The sequence below is a fragment of the Astatotilapia calliptera genome, chromosome 7, assembly GCF_900246225.1.
Source record: "Astatotilapia calliptera chromosome 7, fAstCal1.2, whole genome shotgun sequence".
NCBI classification, from domain to species: domain Eukaryota; kingdom Metazoa; phylum Chordata; class Actinopteri; order Cichliformes; family Cichlidae; genus Astatotilapia; species Astatotilapia calliptera.
Genome location: NC_039308.1, coordinates 33,223,903 through 33,243,349, shown reverse-complemented (window position 1 = coordinate 33,243,349; position 19,447 = coordinate 33,223,903). Strand labels below are relative to the sequence as shown.

Here is a 19,447-nt window from a genome sequence, read left to right as displayed (position 1 = left end):
TAAGCTCTCCTGCTGGTCTGCCTCTGTCTCATTTCTGGGAAGTTCAGCTTGTAGTGCACGCAGGAAAAACACTAAAACACAGTGGAAAAGCAACACAGCCAGCAACAGAGTCAAGGGAGGCAAAAGGAGATGCCAAAAGTCATCTTTCTTTCTCTCCCCTTCTCTGTCTCCTTGTCACTCTTTTCGTCTTTCACCCTTCATAAGGCCTGGAAAGGTCTTCAAACAGCTGGCACCAGCTAACATCTGGTATGTCACTGCTTGGACGTCTGTGGAATACTGAAGCAGAAGTGCAGCAAGGATAGAGTGCCGGTTCACCCCTAATTTTGAGGCCCCTTAAATTTAAAATGTCTCCATGAATTTTGAGTAATACTTAATAAATAATGGAGTCTGTGGCTGCCATACTTAAAGACCTAACTCTTAAATATCTGAGCTATTAAAAGTGGAAATGGTCCAAGAGCCTGAATTTAATTTTATTAGAAATTTGGAATAATTTCACTTTTATGTTCATCTTTTTCCTTAGGCCAAATGGTAAAATGCATAACTTCTGCTGCTTAACTACAGAGGCTTTAGGAAACCAAGCTAAACCTGTTTTAGACTGGAATGGAAACTTCTGAAACGAGCACAAACCAGTTCAGCTCATTGTCTAGACTTACAAGTAACTGCACCACACAGATGCCCAGACATCCTTCAGAGGAAGCCCATTTGTGTCGGTTGTATGCACTATTCCAATCCTTCTGCCCACACTTAATCTTTCACTGCTCACAGCTGGTAGCTATAGCTGATGGTAGGACTGAAATCAACAGCTTTACCTTAACGTTCAGCCTTCTCTATGCCACAACAGACTAGTTCAGTGTTGCACCAATGCCAGCCTGCCGTGCCCTTCTTTCCTCACTTGTGAGCAAGCCATATTTAATTGAACCCCTCTTCTTAAAGAAGCAACTGGTCTCAAACTCAAGTGGAAACTCTCTCTTTTCAAGATGAGAACCATGGACTTGGATTTAGAGGGTAATTATCATCCCCATCATATCACCTTTGGCTGCAAACAGGCCCAGTGCAATAGAGGTTATCGCTCAATCTTCAATGACCACATCTTGATTTATGCTCAAAAATCCAGGTTAGGAAAATCCTAGAAAGTTGGTTCAGTTCATTTGGACATTGTGATCTCAGTGGAAGAAATGGCTAATTGTTACGCAGCAGTGCTAGTGTTGGTCATTATGCAACTCTACTGTTTATGTGGTTGAGGAAACCTGGAGTTTCAACATTCAAATGAGCAGAATCAACTTTCTGGCTCAATGACCTCCTGCAGGTCCACGAAATACTGAAACCACCAAATGCAACAACCTCTGCTGCTTTGGAGCCAAGGGTAAAATGGTTTTTAAAAAAAGTAAAGAAGACGCTGTCTCACTTTTAGTTTTAGTACCTGCTCAGCCGGGATTCCAGGCGATCCAAAAAACATTACCTACGCACATTAGGTGGTACTTGAATATAATGGAAAACAAGTTGATCCAAGTTAAGTTGTGTTGAGCCGTGGCGAGTCAATCTGAGTAGGTACCAACGGAAAAGAGGCTTAACCGCAAGAACAAAACAAAACACTGCCCTTCTCTCTTCAGTGGTCCCCATATTGGGAAAAGATCATCTGCACCATGCTAATCCTTACTGGCTAGTTAGCTAGCTATCAGTAAACAATCATAATAAGATGCTGTGATCTTCTTTGCTGTTTGTGAGCAACTTGCTATTTTTGATTTCAGGTGTGTATTTGTGATAGAAGTGCATTAACAGAACCGAGACACATCATCAAATAAAAGTGAATCCAAGTGAAATTTACCACTAGTATATGTAAGTATATGTACACAGTGAAAAGGCAGTATAACATGTGCAATAGCTAACAGAACTTTGTATCAATGCACCGGCATGTTTGTGAGTTTGTCCTAACTGATAACTGTCACTGGGGGACATGTCACAAACAGCTGATCTGTGGGCTACTCTTGTTCATGTTTGTGCTGTTACTGGTCCTTCACTCTATGTCACCAAACACCAACACAAATACAGTACTGTGAATTCCACTTAGGAAGTCTCAGGTATTGCAGAGAAACCTATGAGCATCTATAGGGCATCTATATAAAAGTGTAATTCTTTTACCTACCGTTTAACATCCAGCACCTAAGAGCACACAGTACGTAGTTTTTTCATGTAGTTCTTCATGTTCTGGCATCTCTTCCTACTGTCTTAGTTAGAATACAACTGTGTTTCCCCACTCTAAGATTTTCCAAAACCCTCCTCTTATTGCGCTCATGTCTTAAGGAGCTTGAAAAACCTCAATCACTGGAACAATTTCTGTGTAATGGGAGGAGAAAGGAGCCAACACAAACCAAAATTGTTCCTGTAAACATGCTCTACAGATCTGTTGTGGTGAAGAGAGAAATAAGCGTGAAAGCGAAGTTGTCGATTTACCAGTTGATCTATGTTCCTACCCTCACCTGTGTCCACGAGCTTCAGGTAGACTAAAAGGATGACAATGCAGATACAAGTGTTAGAAATGAGCTTCCTCTAAAGGGTGTCCGGGCTCAGCTTTAAACAAAGTGTGTCCTTTGGGAGGGTCTCAGAGTAGAGTCACTACTCTTCCATATCAAAAGGAGCCAGTTGACCAGGATGCCTCTTATGAGCCTGCTAGAGAAGAACATACAGCCATGTCCCACCACTACAATGCTCAAGGGCAGACCCAGTGCACGTTGGAGAGATTATATCTCTCAGCTGGCTTGGGAACACCTTGGTTTATGGGTGGATGGATGGTGCAGTAGCCACCTGAACAACAATTAACAAGGTGGATAAAAGCTAATCAGATTCAGCTAAGATGTGATGCTCATTATTTAAATGTAAATAAATGACCGGTTTTCAGCTGAAACTGACATCAGGGAGCCCTTTGGCCCCATATGTCATGTAACCAGTGACCAAACTATTACATCTATCCAATCAGGGAACAAAGAACTGAGCAGGAGCAAATTAGATTTCAATATCAGGTTTCATTCATCAAGAACCAGTGACTAGCAGTGACGCATGTTTATGACATGAGACAGATGGTAGAGCAGATGTGCACTTTAAAATCAAAAATATGTCATTTTCCAAATAATAAATCATTATGTGAGCTCCTTTTTGTGTCCCAATTTTCTTATATAATATAATATTTGAGTTTATAGGGTTGGAGGTCTGCAGTGTGTGGCCTGAGTCACTTCCTTCTGGCCTCAATTGATTTTGCTGCTTTGGTGGGTAATCTTCAGACTAATGGGTGACCTTGCCTCACTCTGGAGTCTCCGTGGTCTCACCAGCCTTGATCCTTTCTGCTCTCACCCTGCACATGGGGGGTGGGGGGCAGACTTCCTCCTCGGGGGTTAAAAAAGGGTAGCAGAAGAAAGCTCTTCTACTTTCATCCGCCATTACCTAAGCACCTCACCACACAAAATCATTAAGGAAGTTGTCTTTAATTCATTCTTTGATGTCAGTCAGGACTGAGAGAGAATTAAATGAACTTATTAACTTAATTTTAATTTCAGGTAGTTATGTCTCTCTCCCCTCCCTCCAGGACATTTACAGCACCCGTCTCACTAAAAAAGCCCTTTGCATAGCGGCTGATCCCACGCACCCAATGCAAAGCTTCTTCAAGCTGCTGCCGTCAGGGAAGGAGACTGCGGAGTCTCCAGGCCAGGACCAGCAGACTGAAGGACAGCTTCATCCATCAGGCTGTCAGGAAGCTAAACTCCCTCCCGATTCTGCCCCCCTCTCCCCTCTTCTCCACCACGGTCTCACTGAACTTTGTCACACACACACACACACACACTCACTCTCTGACGCACTCACTGGCCTGCTCCAGTCACTTTGTGGAGCATTGGACTGCTTAAGCATTGGACCTCATAAGCCTTTGTTGTTACACTATCTCTTACCGTACACTACTAAATCCCCATTTGCACTATTTGCCTATTTTGCACCACTATGCCTTCTTACTTGAATATTGTATATTGTATATTGCATAGCTTTTTTTTTTGTTATACGTAAAATTGTATTGTATTTATTTAAATTTATTTAAATTTTTACTTTTTAATTATTTTATTTGCATTTTTCTAATCACTAGGGTTTGAGAGTAACGCAATTTCTATTCTGTGTATGTCCTGTACATGTGGCAGAATTGACAAATAAAGTTGACTTGACTTGACTTGACTTATCATACCTAAAAACCCTGCAGAGAAAAGCAGTAATTATATTTCACCATATTGAACATATTTTCAATGTTATGGCTTAAAAAGGAATCCTTATACTAGTCTATGTATTTAGAGAAGATGTTATCTTACTGTCTGTTCACAACCACCAAGTGCACAAATTTGTTAATCAAAAACTGTTGGATTTAAAATCAAGGACACATACATTTAATTACTTTGCAATAATCTGATAATTATTCCTTAATTCTATGTGGGGGAATTAAGATTCTTTCCTGGCATTGTCATCTTGGAATTATGCCTGTGCCTTCAGGGAAAATCCACTGATGGGAAAAACCTGGTTATTCAATGTATTCAGGAGTCAGCTGACAATTCAATTCAATTCAATTCAATTTATATAGCACCAAGTCACAACAACAGTAACCTCAAGGTGGTTTTTATCGTAAGGTAGACCCTACAATAATACATACAGTGAAAAACCCAACAATCAAATGAGCCCCTATGAGCAAGCACTTTGGTGACAGTGGGGAGGAAAAACCCTCCAGCAGGGGCCATCTGCCACTACCGATTGGGGTGAGAGAAGGAAAACAGGATAAAGACATGCTGTGGAAGAGAGACAGAGATTAATGACAAGTGTGATTCAGCAGAGAGGTCTATTAACACATAGTGAGTGAGAAAGGTGACTGGAAAGGAAAAACTCAATGCATCATGGGAATCCCCCGGCAGCCAACACCTATCGCAGCATAACTAAGGGAGGATTCAGGGTCACCTGGTCCAGCCCTAACTATATGCTTTAGCAAAAAGGAAAGTTTTAAGTCTAACCTTAAAAGTAGAGATAGTGTCTGTCTCCCGAATCCAAACTGGAAGCTGGTTCCACAGAAGAGGGGCCTGAAAACTGAAGGCTCTGCCTCCCATTCTACTTTTAAATACTCTAGGAAAAACAAGTAGGCCTGCAGAGCGAGAGCGAAGTGCTCTAATAGGGTGATATGGTACTACAAGGTCATTAAGATAAGATGGGGCCTGATTATTTAGCATCTTGTATGTGAGGAGCAGGATTTTGAATTCAAATCTGTGTTTAACAGGGAGTCAATGAAGGGAAGCCAATACAGGAGAACTATGCTCTCTCTTTCTAGACCATGTCAGTACTCTTGTTAAATGATGCATGGTGGGTATCTAAGCTTCTTCTTACGCTGATGTCCAGCAGGGTAAATCTGGACTCCTCAGACCAGTCCTGCGGTTACCTAACGCCTCCTTATAGGTCCTTGTAACCTATCATGTTACAAAATGGTATTTTGGAGATGTGCTATGGATTAAAGTGTAAACATGTCTAGTCTGTTTATTTAGATAGCACATTCTAAGATTTAACATTTTTTAAGATTATGCTTAAAAGTTTCCTTTTTGACAAAGCATATAGTTAGGGCTGGATCAGGTCAGGTGACACAGGTAGATAAAGATAAAATCTGTTATATGACATTTGTACGCATACACTGAGTCTGGGGACAAGGGAAATCTTGCTCAGAACTCAGAGTCAAAGTCAAACAAATACAAATGTAAATACAGTGAATTGAATTAAAATTAGTTAGAACCTGAAAAAGCTATTCAGGAAAGGTAAGATTTCAGCTGGACTTTATATACTGTTGGTGTGGTAGATGAGGAGGGAGTCAATTCTAGTGTTTGGAATAGAAATTGAGAACACCCATTTGGCAGTGCAAGCCAATCAGAAAGCTAGTACTACTAAAACCTGCTGATCACCAGACTTAAAAGAGCAGCATGGGGCGTAAGATTGAAGAAGATATGACAAAAAACCTGGAGCACACCACCGTTGCAAGCACTTATATGTCAGCAAAATATTTCCAAATGGATCCTGTACTTCACAGGAAGCCAGTACAACGGTTTTAAGAACTGTGTACCAGTCAGGAGTCTAGTAACAGCATTTTGAATGAACCTCAATTGTGATATATCTCATGAATTGCAGCAATAAAGAAATCTGGATGTAACAAAAGCATCAATGACCTTCTCTAGGTCACTGGTAGAAAGAAATGGTTAGTCTTAATCAAAAAAAGAAAAAACTGGCATTAACAGCTGTTTTTTTTCTGTGAGCCAAATTTACGTAAAGAATCACAGAATAAGTCTGTAAAAATTGTGGCAACAAATAGCCCTAACCAAGCGTCAGAAGTTGACAAGTTGGTTTACGAAGTGCAGAAATGGGAATTTATTTGACAAATTTTAGAAAAATATTCTGAAATAGTTTTAAAGACCATTCTGCACCATTACACAAAACCCAAATAACCAAGTAATGCTTTCAGTTTAACACTGCATCCCAGTACCCATTTCCAAGGAGGTTATTTTACCATTTAATTTGCCTTTAATTTCTGCACTATTCCCCTCATGCTTCATCTTTGTACAAGGAGCCAAGATAAACTAATTAACTCCAAGTTCAAGGACTGTTTCTTGCATATCTTGCATGTTTAAGCTGTGGGTTACAGTTTAGTCCAGCTTTATAAGAATGCTGGACAAAGTATCTTGTGGGCAAACATAAACAAATAAAAAACACTTTAGTGGCAATTTGGTAAAACAATGCAGAGATTTTTTAACCTGACAGCCCAGACAGAATAATCACTTTGCCAAAAATGAGTTCCAGATGTTCATTGTATTTTTCCATGGTACCCCATTGAGGGTGAACGCCATTTGTTGTAAACTGTGCAAAACGAGCACCGTTGAACAAACAAAAATGTGCAGAAACCAAACACAGATGACTTATTTCCTGCTATAATTAGTCTTCATGAGCTCGCCTCCTTTCACTGCCTCAGCTGTTCCAGCCATCCCTGTCAGTTGCAGGCCTGACGCAGCTTGAATGGTTTCTCTGTCCAGAACATTAGCACGTTAAAACCATCCCTGCTTTCCTCTGTAAGCTTAAAACGCCACTTATTCTGCTTTGTACATCAGAGAGCCACAGCAGGACTGGAGCCAGAAGGTGCTGCAGGCTTGCAAACTGATTTATTTTATATTCCAGCGGTTGCAGTGGTTATCAGCATCATTTTAAGTGCTTTGTATAGCGCTTCATTTTATAATGACTAAAAATATGCCTTTTTTTTTTTTATTCAACCTGGTGGAAACAATTTTAAAGGAATGTAAAAATTGTGTTTGTGTGTGGTCTAATCTGCACATTTTTTCTCAGGAGTCTTAAGCATTCATCCTGCATGCCTGAATTAACCTGCCAAGAAGACTTTCTCACAAAAACTAGTCATGCAAAAAAAATATTATTGCATATGTTGCACTCTTTATAAAAGCTTACAGAGGGTGTGATTCCCTCTGTAAGCATAATCAAGAATTTATTTAAATGAACTTCTAACCCAATCTCTCATTTTTGAAAAGTGGTCACTTAGATAGCATTTAAAATTCAAACTCCCATTTTCTCTGAAACAAAATAGTTTCTCTCTTTTAAACATAACAAATATTATTTGTTGTGTTCTCATCCTGTGAAACAAGATGGACACTAGCAGGCTTCCAGGCTTCGTAGCAGTCGGTGAGGGATTTCCTGTCCACTCCTAGATGCTGATCATTTTTTCCGTCTTCTTCTGCCATGACTCTGTTTTGAAGTTCTGCTGTGAGGGCCGACGACTCACAAGCATATACAGCTGTGTTCAGAAGTTTAAGACCTAGATACATTTTTGTCCTCCGCCAGGAATATGAGTCTGAAACAGCTATGTCAAACACCATTTATGCAATCTATATCACTCCTGCTGTACTGATGCCACAATTCTGGGCTGGGCTAATGGTGCACATGGACGTTCTTTTCAAAATGACGGAAATTGCAGCTTCCATTAACTTTGATTGAGGATTTCGGGAAATGCACAGTAATTTTACCCCTTCCACAACCAAACTTCTATTCAGTGTCCTTTGTAGTCGACAACAGGACTTACTACCTCACATTTTCAATTAGTGTCCATACTTCAGGAAGCAGAGAGGAGGATGAAGCAGAAACGATTTTATTCAGAACTGTGGAAGGGGAATCAGTGCTCTTAAAGAATAATTTAATGTAGAGCTCTGACATTTTTAGGCATTATGACATCTAGAAGAGCAAGAAAATCTTCAGTTGAATTCACACACAAATTCTTTTTAGGATGAAACTTGAAATCAGGACAATGCTGTCCACAACCATGCTCAGAAGGCACCGCAGGATTTAGATAACCTAATATCTGAATGTGCAGTTGTTTAAAAATGGCTCCAAGAGAACATCCTGCAAATCTGCAGTTCTCCTTCACTGAGTTCTTTGACTTTCCCATCATTCTATCAATCAATCCAGCGAGTGCTGTTAAACAAATCTTTTTCAGAGAAACTACCAGTTGTAGTCAGTTATAACCATGAACTATATGTAAACTAGCCTCGCAAAGTTAAAAGATACTGTAGAATTTTCAGCAACACTTTTTCTGAATGTATACTTTTGACCATGTGTGGACAATCCAAAATAAATTCAAACGTGCATCCAATTCTTGTTTTTTACAGTCATTAAAGACGTTTGCTATACAGTCGTTAAATAAATAATTATAAGCCCAAAATGACCATGATTTTCATGGGTTTGATGACTGTATGCAAACGTCTAACCACAACTATAAGAGGAGTTTACCAGTGCCATCAGTGCACTCAATAATCGCATCTTTCCATATAACTGTACCAACCCTTTCGCATTTATGGTGGATCCCAGTATCCGATTTCTGGCCTTGAACTGCGATGTTGTTCATTGTCCTGCTGGTTTTTATCACCAGGTCCATCCTAAAGCTATTGGCAAATAACATCTTCCCTTTGCATGGACACTGTGTTTATTGTTTCCACATGGCTCACGTAGATGTTCCCAGATGCTGTGTGTTTAATTATCTGGACAATGTTTTTTTGGGTGATTAATCGGTGTAAACCAGTGAGGGGGCAGTTCACAGCATCTATTCTCCATTCACAGTCCCGCTACAGTAAACCCAGGAAATGTTCTGGCTTTCATCAAGTCACCACTTTGGTTTTAAGTGTTTGTGGTGCCAGTTCAATTTGATCCTGTATAGTACTTGATATACACTTTATTACTTTCCTGTAGCTGAACCCCCAATAAATGGGGACTCACTCACACTTTAGCTTTCTGTTTAAACGATCACACTTCTGTCAAAGCAGTCTGTAAAGTCTGTTTTTAAAGGTACTGTATGAATAACAGTTTTATAAGTTTATGCAACTTCACAGACATAAGTAGATGTCTGTGAATTTGAATTTATTCTGCCATGCACCTTCTTTTAATCTCCACCATGCATAAAAGTTGACTCTACATTGTGAGTTCATTCAGTGGATCTTTCTTTAAAAGCCCACTCAAGAAGCATCACCCCTCTAATCCCCTTTATATGTCCAGAAACGACCTACGAGTCTTGTTTTCCTAAAAGAAATGTGGGGAAAATGAGACAGAGCATCTAGCAGACAGCCAAGCTGTGTGTGCCACACTTTGGTAAGTCCAAGACAGTATAAAATGGATAGCTAACCTTTCTCCTGCTGTTCTTTGGTAATTAATAGGGACATTCTTCCGGAAGAAATGACAAGCAAGACAGACAAGCTTTACAATGCCTGCCTGCAGAGGATACAAAGTGCCTTTTAATCTCTAAGTCAACCGTAGAGCCCAGACTTTATTATGAAGTGCAGGAAGCTGTCAATAATTAACAGCCTTGATAATCACTCCTGTTGTGTTGTGTTACACAGTAATTAGACTTTTAATGTCAATTTTGTTTTCTCATTATTGCTATTGTCACTGTACTGTACCCAGACCAGAAACAAAGAGAACATTTTCTCGCATCACTTCTTTAAAAAATAATTTTCTGATACATAAACTATGACTCTGAAGAAAACATATGCCTTTTACATTTTCCGCTTTTTAACCACAACACAGTAACGTGTATATTTTCTCTTTTTCCTGGTCATAGTGATTATTTTAAGATATGGTAAGCGCTCTGCTGTACTCCACTGGCAATACTGTAAGCTGTATGCCTTCTCAGTAGTAACTGTGTCCATAAATTCATCAGGTCATCGAACAGCTAGGCAGTAAGTAGGGCTGGGTATCGTCCCTCATTTCTAGAATCGATTCAATTCCGATTCACAAGGTCCCGAATCGATTCGATCCATGATTCAATTCAATTCAATTCAATTCAACACCTGATGCTGCTGACATGAAGCAGAGCAAAGTTACAGAGGTTTGATTAGAGACACAGTTTTGCATAATTTAAAGTTTACATTTGTTCAGTATTGAACAGCAGAAATGAGGTTTTCTTTTCGGAAGTAAGTAAAAGGAAAAAAACAGCGTCCGACAGCGCTGTAAACAACGGTAGACTTGTGCGTAACAAGCAAGCGAATAATGAAGAAAACAGATTTTTAGATGAGAGAGAGAGAGAGAGAGAGAGAGAGAGAGGCATGGTGGAAGCAAAACAGCAAAAGTCAGAGGGAATTCATGATGATGTTTATGTGAAGCATAGTTTGGATCTTCTTTTGCTGCTGGTTCGGTCAATATTGTTTGGAGATAAATAAAACCTGCAGCTTCAGAATCAGCGAGCTGTCGGCTTTCAGCCTCGACCGTGTCCGTGCCGTCGGGTGAGAAAGTCACATCTCACTGATTCTGATGCATCGGCGGGTCCGCGCTTTGTGTTTATGTCTTTGTGCAGAATCCGTGTACCTGCTCTCATTTACTGTTTTAGCTGTTTGGTGGTTGTTGAAATTTTGTGAGGTTTAACCTGAGATTCTGGCGTTTCGTGCAAAATAAATTTATATTTAAAAATCGATTCAGGATTTTTTAATCGATAAATCGATAATCAAAACCCACCCCTAGCAGTAAGGCTGTTAAAAAAAAACAACAAAAAAAAACCCAAAAGCTTTTTGCAATCAGAATAGTCGCCCCCTGCTGGCTATCTAAAAAAAAGTGCAGCTTCAAAACAAGTAAAGATGTGCAGTTTAACAACCTAATATTGCTAATAAAAAAAAATCTGCCTTCTTTCTAATGGCTAGCAGGTTTGCAAAGAGAAGAACAGACATCTTTGAGAAAATGTAACACTCACTTTAATGCTTCATGATGACTTCAGCTCTACGGTGCAACACATCTGTCCAGCAGAGAATGATCTGTTATCAGTATATTTGAACTCTGCACTCACACAACATTTAACACCAACCGAAACACATTATTGCACGGCACTATTTACTACCTTTCACACTGTTATACTACTGCACTTTAATGTTGTCTAACTTGTTTGTTTTCCTTATTCTCTTTTCAAAAAACTCCTTTAAACCTGCTATTGGGTAACTTTTTGTTTTAATGCTTTAGCACATTGATTTTGTAAAATTTTACTTTAATTTATACTTATTTAACTTTATTGTACTTGTGTCAATTTCAGATTTCAGGTTTTTACCTTATTAGGATATTTGTTAGATACATGTTAGATATTTGAGATATATGCCATTCTACTTATTTAAACCATTTGTTATGTTTCTCATGTGTATCTTAATTTTCTATCAGCTGTGGCAGAAGAATTCTCAAGTACAGGATAAATGCAGTTTTTTGTATCTTTATCTAATAACAACAAATGGCTACTTCTCACCGATGTATTCCTAATGGCAGGGTCAGAATTTGACGTAAACAACATGAAAGCATGGATTCATTCTGCCTTGTATCAGTGGTTCAGGTTGCTCGTGGCATGGCTCCAGCAAGTTCCAGTTCCAGTTAGCACACCTGTCTCCCATCTACTCATTTCCCAGGACTAAAAAGGCCAGATGAAACTTCCACTCTCTGCCAGATTGTTGTCACCTTTGTTGCGGTAATCGCTGTGAGCTATTGACTTTAGTATTTTCTGTGATTTGACTTCTCCTTCTCGTCTTCTCTCCTAGTACTCTTTCCAGTGTGTTCTCTGGCTAGATCTGGAACAGAATCTGCAAACCAAGAAAGTCCTTGTGTAGTAGAAGAATTCAAAATATGAAAGAATAATCTCAAATTGATACTCAACTGGAAACAGCACTAACCTCCTCTCTCCCTCCAGCAGTCCTCCAGCGTTCCCCTGCTTGGTTCCTGTCTTATAATATTCATCAGAGTGAAACTTAGTCCTGAGTACATTTACACACCACAGCCTACCTGAGTATTGTTGTTCGCCATTTGTATCTTTGTATCCTTTTACGGCCACAGGGTACCCCTCATCTGTCTGGCACCAGCAATGAATGAATGAAGAGGCCCGAGAGCAGACCCAGGAGACGCTGGAGAGACTGAGTCTTTCAGATGGCTTGAGAGCACCTGAGTAGATCTTAGTGGATTATTCTGTTTGATCCCCCCCCACTACCACCACACACACACACACACACACACACACACACACACACACACACACACACACACACACTAGGTGGAATTAAAAAATTTATGACCAACTACTGTTTTAAAAAACTGCTCAGGCTTTTGTATAACAGTTTCCAGATGTTTCTCCCCACAGTCATGTGTAAAACAAAACACCTTCCCATAAAACATTTATCTGCATTACGTACTCTTAAGGGGTATGAAAATGCCAAAAGTCTACCCTTGTAATTTCTCATAATTTCAAAGGGCATGACTTTTGTACATTTAAAGCCAAGGACTTGAAGTATTATGTCATATATTTTATGGATGCACACTGTGGTCGGTATTTAAAGCTACAGGAAATAGTTTATTTAGTACAGCCTGCTAAACTTCTCCTACTGTGGCAATCTTTATGTCGAGAACTCCTCAAATAATCTAAAAATCATTACAAAAGTGTAGTCAGTGACCAGATATGGAAGGTTTTACCCCTTTAATATTTCAAACTGTGCCCTGAATAGCTTATTATAGTTTCTAATGTACCACAGTTTTCTAATTTGTAGCCAGTCACTTCGTCAGAGCTAGCATTGCATTTCTCACATGCTACATTTCTGCTTATGCCTTCAGCTTAATTGTTTTTCCAACCAGAAGCTTATTCCCAAATACCGTTAAGGTGCAGATATTCCCAGAAACACATCCTTCTTTCTGCTGACTCACTCTCTATTTTGTGAGGAATGTTCTGCGTTTGTGACCCACAACAATCAACCAGCAAAAATTTCTTTTCAGAGTGCTGCAAGTCTGACTCACAAGTTTCCACTTAAATGACACTTGCATTTTGAAATAATTCACACTGTGAACATGCATGATCTCCCACACAAACATGTTAATGTTCTCCACTGACAATGTTTTAAGCAAGTTATGGTTAACCCTGTGTGGTCTAATGATGGATTTGGTTACATTGCTTACAGTCCAAGTGGAGGAGTTCAAGTATCTCGGGGTCTTGTTCGCGAGTGATGGGAGAAGGGAGCCGGAGATCGACAGACGGATTGGGGCTGTAGCTGCAATAATGCGGACGCTGCACCGGTCCGTCGTGGTGAAGAGGGAGCTGAGTGTAAAAGCGAAGCTCTCAATTTACCGGTCGATCTACGTCCCTCCCTCACCTATGGCCACGAGCTGTGGGTAGTGACCGAAAGAACGAGATCGCGGATACAAGCGGCAGAAATGAGCTTCCTCCGAAGGGTGGCTGGCCTCTCCCTTAGAGATAGGGTGAGAAGTTCAGCCATCCGGGAGGGGCTCAGAGTAGAGCAGCTGCTGCTCCACATCGAAAGGAGCCAGCTGAGGTGGTTCGGGCATCTGACAAGGATGCCTCCTGGGCGCCTCCTGGGTGAGGTGTTCCAGGCATGTCCCACCGGGAGGAGGCCCCGGGGCAGACCCAGGACACGCTGGAGAGATTATATCTCTCGGCTGGCCTGGGAACGCCTTGGTATTCCCCCGGATAAGCTGGAGGAGGTGGCTGGGGAGAGGGAGGTCTGGGCCTCTTTGCTTAGGCTGCTGCCCCCGCGACCCGGCCTCGGATAAAGCGGATGAAGATGGATGGATGGATGCTTACAGTTCCTACAGACCCCTTTCTGATTTCTAATTTTTCTGCATATTGTTCACACTTAACGTTTCAGATCATTTAATGATTTAATATTAGTCAAAGATAACCTGACTAAATACAAAATGCAGGTTGTAATAGATTATCTCATTTAATAAGGGGGAAAAGCCATCCAACCCCTCTGTGATCTACCTATGTAACCCCGTATGACCCATTAATTCATGAAATAACTGTGATTAACCACTTTTTATTTTTGGAAACAACCAAAAAGAACACAAAAGGAGGTCTCTCATTTGCCAGTAAACATCTTGATGAACTTTTGGGAAAACATTCTGTGGACTGACGAGACAAAAGCTGAACTTTTAACAAGGTTCGAGCCCTGTTACATCTGACATAACACTAACAGGGTATTTCATAAAAAGTATATCATAGTAATAGTCAAACATGGCGGTGGTACTGTTATGGTCTGGCTGTTTTGCCAGTTTAGGACTTGGACAACTTACTGTAATTGATGGAACTATGAATTCTGCTCTCTAACCTATTGGTTGCATTCTACAGTCCTCCAGAAAAATCCAACAGCACAAACAACAGCACAAACAAGAGTGGCACACAGATGAGTTATTTGTGGCACTGACCCTGGTGACATTAAACAGCTGTGCAAAACTGTAGATTGGCAAATATGGACAATACCAACACGCTCTCACTTCCAAAGCATAACATTTTACACTAGGTGACAAATCGTCAGTATATTACGCTTCAGTGCACCCAACATGGTCCTAGATTAGGAGATCGGAAAAATGAGGAAACATGAGAACCGTTTGGATTGAATCTACACATGTATGTTCGTTTTACTTAAATCGCTTTGGAAAACACTATCTAATGTCATTAAAGTCCTGGTCAAGGTTAGGGATAAAGTTATGGACAGGGTTATGGATACGGTTAGGGTCAGGGCTGGAATACATGGCTGGGATGTGCATCACCGTGGTGGCGTCATTCTACTGGATTTCATCCACAACCCGGCGCGTAGCAACACGGGAGGTCACCTTTCACGTTCCTCGGGACGCCTCGGGACTTGACAAAATTGTCACTATATTACGCCTCGGGAGTGATAATGGGCTGACGATACGCACCACCGAAAATCACCTTGAGGTCAAACAAGCATAGAGATCAGTTGGTGACTCCCTGACAACGACTACGATTAGGTGAAAATATGTATATCCCCACATGTTTGTCAGTGGTTTCTCAAGGTTTCTGGTTCTCCTTGGCTGAAATTGTTTACAAAGTAGGTGCTATATTGAAAAACCTCCAAGTGATTGCCAACATGAAATAGTTTTAATTCATGTTGTTTCCCAGCAGCCAGAGCCTGATCTTTAACAGGTAAAAAAGACAGTTATGAGCAGGTGGCTTGTAAAATTCTAGCCTCCATTTCCACCTGGTTTTGAAACTTGCTATGTGTTGTCACTTTGTGTTCAAACTTAAGCACTAAAAGAAAAGATGCCTTTGTTAGTGTAGTGTATGTATCATTTTCCCAGCAACAGCAATTAACTTCCAATAACTACTCTGAACTGGTCAAGGGATACTCCTTTTCCCATTTAGGGAACCAGTGTTTCCCAGATTGACAAAGCCTGGTCTTAGACAAGTGTCAGCCAAGTCAGACAAGTTAATGTCATTAAACTAAATAAACTGAAGTTCTGGCAAAGATTTAAAGTTGCATATTAGAGGGGCTTTTTTAATGATTGTTGAATACATTCCAAAAGTCAATTTAAGTTTTCTCCACTGTGACCCTTGAGTAACATTATCAACCCCCAAATCAATATTTAATAATAATTAGGTAATATTTTACTATCTCCTTTGTATGTTAAACCATTTCTTCTGGATTTTTTATTGTTTTATTTTTGTTCCCAATTAACAAATTATTCCTTCCACAGATTTTCAGCATGATTCAGTTTGAACGGACTTTATTGCTGCTGATTGACTCAAAAATATATACACTTGGGATTTCTAGTCTAGACACTCCAGTCATTTAAATAATTACGTACTGATGACAGCATATTCTTGAAAATTGTAGGTCAAATAACCCATGTTTGCTGTTGCAGAACTGTTTCACAACAACAGGACTTGCTGCTGACCCATAAGGTTTAATCTGTTTATTGTCTCATGCTGTTTTTCCTGTGATCGAATCTTCCTCTTTAGTATTTTCTCAAACATGGACCGCAACTGCTGTATAATCACCCAAACCATCTGCATTGAAAAATTGGGAATCCTGACTCCAACATTTTGCAATTTGTTAGTTGAGGGCAGATGTGCAGCATGTACCTGCAATGCTCTGGCATTATTATGGTGCACACCTTACCTCTTGTGGAAGATGAGCTCCTATACCCAAGAGCATACATTGATTCTGCAGCCAGCCAGCCAATAACCCACGTAAGGCTGCAGTCATTTACTAGTATCCAGGACGTGAGGCAACAAGCTCTTCTCTGAAAATCTGCATGTAATTTTATAAGGAAGGGGAATTGCCTAGGGATTTGTGACTTGACCAAGCAAGTCACTGGAATTAACAAAGGATTTCCTCCCATTGCAGATGTTTTACTGCAACTCCTTAGTTACTTGAATTCCAGGAAAGACCTTTGAAGAAAAGAAGGTTACACCTTTTCACTTGGTGTGTTACCAATTTTCACACTCAGTGGGACCCGGTGTTTTACTTCATGTTTGACTGAACTTCATTTTCACTTGGTGACAGTGGAGTGGAAGAGCCACCTATTAACAGGAAAGAAGCCAAATAGTGGCTCTGTATTTGTCTATAATACTTTAGCTAAATAGTGCTGCTCCGGTTAAAACCTTGGATGCTGAGTTTGAGTGTATTTAACTTTTAAGTTACATATATCACATATTTCAGACTAAATCTCAGCACCCACATTCAGTTTGTTGTTTTTTATGTGGTCAGCCTGATTAAATAATACTTGAAGCTGCTTTCTAAGTCCTCCTGATGCCAAACGGAGCCCATGTGAGAATGTCCAAGATTTATATCAAGTCAGAAGATGGCGTGTATCCCTTCTCACAATGAAGCCTTTGCCAAAGCCAAAGAGAGGATTTCCAGAGGTGAGAATGTTTCTGACACGGTGCTTTGAAGATGTAACATTTTGGCAAACTTGCAGGCAATGAATTTAGCTTATTACAAACACTGGAAAGTCCCAACGATAAACTTAACTGCAACCATCAACCGGTCATAGCAGATGGCTGCCCCTCTCTGAGTCTGGCTCTGCTCCCACTTAAAGGGAGTTCTTCCTCCTCACTGTGACCAACTGCTTACTCATTGGGCTAAATCACTGGGCTTCTTCTTCTGGTATTGTAAGGCCTTTACCTTATAATATGAAGGTAAAGATCCTACAATTGAGATGACTCTTTTGTGAACTGGTGATGACATTTACCTAGCTGAATATCCATCTACATACACAGAATTTATGTTTATCTGCCTGTATATTCAGTCTCATTTGTTGCACGATGAGCTTAACAGCTGTGGACTGTTGCAGTTATCGCCTCTCTATCCTTGACGCATTATAACCTTGTGACACAATCCAGTCTTGCATCCAAAGTTTGAGACTGCTTTAAGTTTGTTCTCCTGGATAAAAGAAAACTATTTTTTTAAAGACAAATTTCTTCTTGCTGGAATCTGATTGTGAGGTTACACCTCTCACATTATACAACATTTTTTCCAAACAAGACTAGACATAGAGAAAAGACAGTCAGTCAGTGGTTATTGAAAATTGAAAAGTCTGACAGATATGAATAAATCTGAACAAAAAACTTTAACCTTCACCATCTCAGTTTAAACAGTTAAAAAACATATAAAAGACATAAAGTAGAATTAAATCATTTTTATTTTCAGCTCTCCAGTGATTTTTCTATAGATACACACATTTTTGGATTAGTTTGCAACTGAGTGTGAGGTCACTTGACAGCTATCCTCTGTTTGGCCTCCTTGAGGAGAAGAGCAAACTGTCCTACACCTCCCAGCATGGCCGATACACTCGTCCCACCATGCACCTCATGGTGTCCCTCCTGTGGATGGGGATGGTCAGGTCCTGTCCAACATCTTTGTGCTCGACGACCTGGTTGTTTTCGTCGACTCTCCGCTTGTAGAGGGGTAGCCCGTTGTGCAGCACCCGCAGGTCCCTCCACAGGTTTGCATCAGCGGCGATGACGATTACCTTCGGAGCTCTGGATTTGGTCATGGAGGACAGCTCTGCATCGCCTAGGCTGTTTTCCGTGGCCTCATCGTTCAGCAGGGAGGTAAAAGCATCCTGCTCCAAGGAGCCGTCTTCAGCCTTGGCCGTGGGTAATGCCACTGTCAGAGCGTAGCACTTGAAAAAGAGCGCTACAGCAAAGATGATGGACAGGCGCGACTGCCTCATGGTGAAGATCTTCCAAAAGGTGTACGGTGTTGGCTCGGGTGGATGAGTGTCTTTCCTGAAGCCTTGCCGTCTGGCTTGCAAATCATACCACTGGGCTTTTATACCATTTTGGACACACTGAATTGGCCACGTTGCATAGTTTGCCATCACAACTTCTCCTGTTGGATTCCGGAAATCAGTCACAAGCATTAAAAGACAGTTGTGTGGAACTCTTGCAGTGTTGGAGTATGTTTTTTCATTAAAAAATTAATTAAAATCTCCAATGTAGTGGTGTATATTAGACACGTAACAATGAAACAGCAGGAATTCTTTGAACAGGTGACACATAAGAAAAACTAATCCAAAATTACTGCCCTTTAAAACAACAAGGATGGATTACCCACCCGTTAAGCTCCTGTGCTCTCAGATACTTGATGTTCTCTCATGGCATTGTCACAGTGCTGTTCAATAAGAGATTTAACCTTGGATTAGTGCAGATAAGACAACCGAATGATTCTGAAGTGTTTGTGTCTTCGTGGCAGCAGCTCTTTGTTGGCGAAAGAAGAAAAAAAGTTAGTTTTTTTGGAGAATATACAAGACATCTGCTCCAAAGGCCCAGAGGTGGAAGCTCAATTGCCATGTGATTATAACCCAGCCTAATTATGGTTTCCAGATGGGTGCTGCAGGAAGGCTGTGCACCTGAACCTGCATAAGATGTGAAATTAATTAATGTAATTTATGCTGGTGGCATTTGAGTGAGATCAAACCTGGTGAGAAATTAACAAAGTTTTAATTTGTTGTGTCATCTACAGTTGTACAATTAAGCTAAGGTCCTCAGAGCAAATGCTGTTTATGTATATATTTGGTTTTTCTATCAAAAATTGGTGAAATTCGAGGATTTGTTATGTCGGGACAGCATCGAAAGTCA

The 19,447-nt window shown here is 40.4% G+C and overlaps 1 protein-coding gene across 1 annotated transcript; it reads right to left on the bottom strand.

Moving 5' to 3' along the window:
• Positions 1 to 18,017: 18,017 nt before the first annotated feature.
• pmchl (pro-melanin-concentrating hormone, like) lies at positions 18,018 to 18,698 on the bottom strand. The gene has a single exon (XM_026174429.1). It carries the CDS (start codon positions 18,685 to 18,687, stop codon positions 18,130 to 18,132), a length of 558 nt encoding a protein of 185 aa, XP_026030214.1. The 5' UTR covers positions 18,688 to 18,698; the 3' UTR covers positions 18,018 to 18,129.
• Positions 18,699 to 19,447: the final 749 nt, after the last annotated feature.

What these genes read in the sequence shown, in the direction of transcription:
- pmchl (XM_026174429.1), bottom strand. Translation starts at nt 18,687, where the DNA reads ATGGCAAACTATGCAACGTGGCCAATTCAGTGTGTCCAAAATGGTATA.